At 48.1% G+C, this 2,999-nt stretch overlaps 1 protein-coding gene and 1 long non-coding RNA gene across 2 annotated transcripts; both read left to right on the forward strand.

Annotated features, from left to right (window-relative positions):
- The first annotated feature begins 274 nt into the window (after window positions 1–274).
- On the forward strand, window positions 275–1,635 carry LOC123055925 (uncharacterized). The gene is made up of 6 exons (XM_044479731.1): window positions 275–567; window positions 654–968; window positions 1,065–1,202; window positions 1,298–1,387; window positions 1,463–1,488; window positions 1,577–1,635. Exons 1-6 carry the CDS (start codon window positions 374–376, stop codon window positions 1,633–1,635), a joined length of 822 nt encoding a protein of 273 aa, XP_044335666.1. The 5' UTR covers window positions 275–373.
- Window positions 1,636–1,770: 135 nt separating this feature from the next.
- LOC123049970 (uncharacterized) lies at window positions 1,771–2,747 on the forward strand. Its single transcript, XR_006423693.1, has 3 exons — window positions 1,771–1,831; window positions 2,459–2,548; window positions 2,685–2,747. It is a non-coding gene; the product is annotated as an uncharacterized lncRNA (long non-coding RNA).
- The last annotated feature ends 252 nt before the right edge of the window (window positions 2,748–2,999 follow it).

Below are 2,999 nucleotides of genomic sequence, written 5' to 3' on the forward strand. Positions count from 1 at the left end.
TCATGAAGGATATAATTTTGGTTCGAAACTAGTGAAGCTACCCACGATGGCCTTAAAAAATGACGATGGCCTTAATAACAAGAAAATATCGTCGGCAGTGGAGCTTCGGCCAGAAGAAAGGTTGTCCAGGCAGTGGGTCCGTCTTGACTCTTGAGTGGGACTGGGAGCGGGAGCGGGAAGTTGTCCCGGTAGAGCGAGCGGGCACCGGGCACCGGGCACCGGGAGGGAGGGGGAGAGGCCCCGGTTGGGGAAGGAAATGCCTGGGTCTCGCATACCGCCCCTTCATAGGCCCTGATTGTTCCCCAAATCGAATCCTCGCGTTTTCCCCCAAATCGGCCAAACCCTAGCGAGGCTCCGTGCTGCATCCAGCGCAATGGGGCGGAGGGAGATCATGGACCCCGGCAGCGGCGGGCCGAAGAAGATCCTGGACCCCGGCAGCGGCAAGCCGATGGAGATCATAGGCCTCGGCAGCGGCAAGCTCGAGGACTATCCCTGCGTGAGGCAGCTCCGTAACCGGCGGCTCCTCACCTACCTCTGGCTCCAGGGCTTCGACACCGCCTACGACAGGTACGCACCCCCGCCCGCCCGCCGTCCCACTTTGCTCGTCTCCTTGCCGCTAGGCTAACGCGCCCCCTGCCGTGTATGCGATGCAGCGTCGTGCATGAGTCGGATGTGCAGCAGATGAGCAGGCTGCATCTGCGGCAGCTGGTGGTCTGGGGCCAGTGGAGAGAAGCCGTCAAGTACATAAACCGCTTCCTGCCGCCGGCCGACGACCGGGGCGTCGAGACCCGTTCCCTTCTCTTATTCCTCCACACGCTCTGGTCTCTGGCCAACGTCGCCGCGTGCTCAGCGGGCGGCTTCGTCAACGACTCCGTACGCCGCGACCTTCACTTCCTGACGAACCTTTGCTGCCGCAACGTCAAGCTCAACTCCATCCTCCAATACACGCTCCACTCACCGCAATTCACGTATGTTACGTACTGCCTAATACGTACTCCGATGAATATTTCGAGTCACTGCTCTACTTGTCATTATCGAGCCTCAGATGAATCCTGTCTTTGTAGGGCGTCCCTGGACTGGAAACTGGTGAGGGAGAAGGCATCGTTGATTGCCGATGACTGGGCTCTTGAGACTCCTGAGTTAAGACGCATGTTGCAATTACCCGGTGGCCGGGGTCTCGCGCAGGACTTGCTTCCCATCGGGTGGGTTCCTGTATCCATTCATTCATCCAATCTTTTACTGTTCGAGTATCAACTGCATGTCAATCTGATCAACCCCTACATGTTTAATTTGCTAGCCCCCTTCGTCCAAGGCGCCACCGGAGGCAACAATTCCTGCGGCCAAAGCCGGTGGCCATTGCCAAGGGCTATCTCAACAGGAGGAGGAGGTATTTACAACTTGATTAATTATCATCAGATGTAGTTTTCACTTGGCATTCACACATTTTCCTTGATTCTTGCAGCCTGCCATCTTCAAGCCCACTTTATGGTATGAACATCTTGGCATAAAAGCAACATCCCTCTGCTAACCTCCGCATATGTGTGGCAGTTAATGTTTGCTATGTATTGAATTGCAGGATTGCCCGACAATGCAATCAGCCGGGTGGCAGATCCTATTGGTAAAACTAGTCTCTGACCATCTAATTCCAGCTTGTAAACAAAATATGTGATAAGTATTTTCTGCTGTTGCTTTGTTTGTGGACATCTCTTTGGCTATGCAAGTTCCTGTGTGCTGATAAAACTTACTTGATAATATTTAGAGGGATGTTTAATAGCCGGTAAAATTCCGGAGCTCCGTCAAGAGTAGCATCTTCAATCAAATCCAAATGAAGGTAATTTAATTTATTCAACGTTGTCTTACCCTTAGATTACACTGTGCAAAACTGAGCTAACTCATCTGACTTTGACGCCTTGTATTTTTCTTGTTAATTTTCTTATTCATCATTGTTACAACCTCTCCGGTTTTATTGCACAGATTTTACCATTGTTGCTTTTGTATTGTGCTAGGCTAGCTTTATACTTAGTATTTCATTGAAGTGGCTCATGCACCATGTAGTCCCACGCTATATTTTGTTCAGCTCATCCCTCGTTTTTTTTGTTCCTAAGCTCATTGTTTGCCAAACACCTCCTAAGTTTAGTATTCCGTTATTCTTCTGTTGGTTGCTCACATGTTATGCACGTTATATATGCACATCGGCATGATAATTCATAACAGCACTCCGATGCAAGCTGGACGTTGTTCTTTGCACGTCATCAATGCAGGGAACCTGCTGTCATTTCCAACTGCTCAACTGAGTTAACATATGAAATCATAATTCTTTAGAAAAGTCCAAATGTGCTAGTGAAACGCCTAAATGCTCAACTAATTCTTGTAGATGCACTACTTATTACCGTGCTTCGTGTTGTTTGTTGCATTTTTAAGTGCCCACCTGATGCCACTTCTAACGAACTGGTTGCAGCTGCTTCTGGTACTCCACTTCTGCAGGCCATATCTGGGACCGTGACAAATCCTGCTAAAAACACTGGGACCTCATCAGTGACAAATGAAGGTAAATTAGTTGGAAGTTGGATCATAGTCACTCATTTTACGCCATATGTAGTCTATATTGATATCTCTAAAAAGATTTATATTTAGGAACGGAGGGAGTACATGTCATCGTTTTCTTACTGCAAATTTCGTTTCAGGTGCTCCAACTTGCACAGATCAGCCTAGTTGTCCTTCATGCTCATCAGTTGCAAAATCAGGTGAAGTATTTTAAATTCGTTGAACCCTAGAATGGTTCAGTGTTAGAGAACACCAAATGAACTAACCAAGGGATTATAAACATAATTTGTAACTCGTAACAGGTGCGGCAGTCTCACAGCCTTTTAGCATCCCTTGGATCACATCTGGCACAAATGCTGGTAAGTTAACTGAATCCCTTGGATCACAACCGTTTTCATAACTTGTAGAAACTGCATCTGCACATATTGATACCTGAAATTCTAACTGCTCAACTG

Source organism: Triticum aestivum, chromosome 2D (genome assembly GCF_018294505.1).
Source record: "Triticum aestivum cultivar Chinese Spring chromosome 2D, IWGSC CS RefSeq v2.1, whole genome shotgun sequence".
Taxonomy (NCBI): domain Eukaryota; kingdom Viridiplantae; phylum Streptophyta; class Magnoliopsida; order Poales; family Poaceae; genus Triticum; species Triticum aestivum.

Bases quoted from the DNA above. Each gene is read 5' to 3' on its own strand.
- LOC123055925 (XM_044479731.1), top strand. From the start codon at position 374: ATGGGGCGGAGGGAGATCATGGACCCCGGCAGCGGCGGGCCGAAGAAG. The intron at 568-653 runs GTACGCACCCCC...TATGCGATGCAG, and splicing joins TTCGACACCGCCTACGACAG to CGTCGTGCATGAGTCGGATG. The intron at 969-1,064 runs GTATGTTACGTA...CTGTCTTTGTAG, and splicing joins CTCCACTCACCGCAATTCAC to GGCGTCCCTGGACTGGAAAC.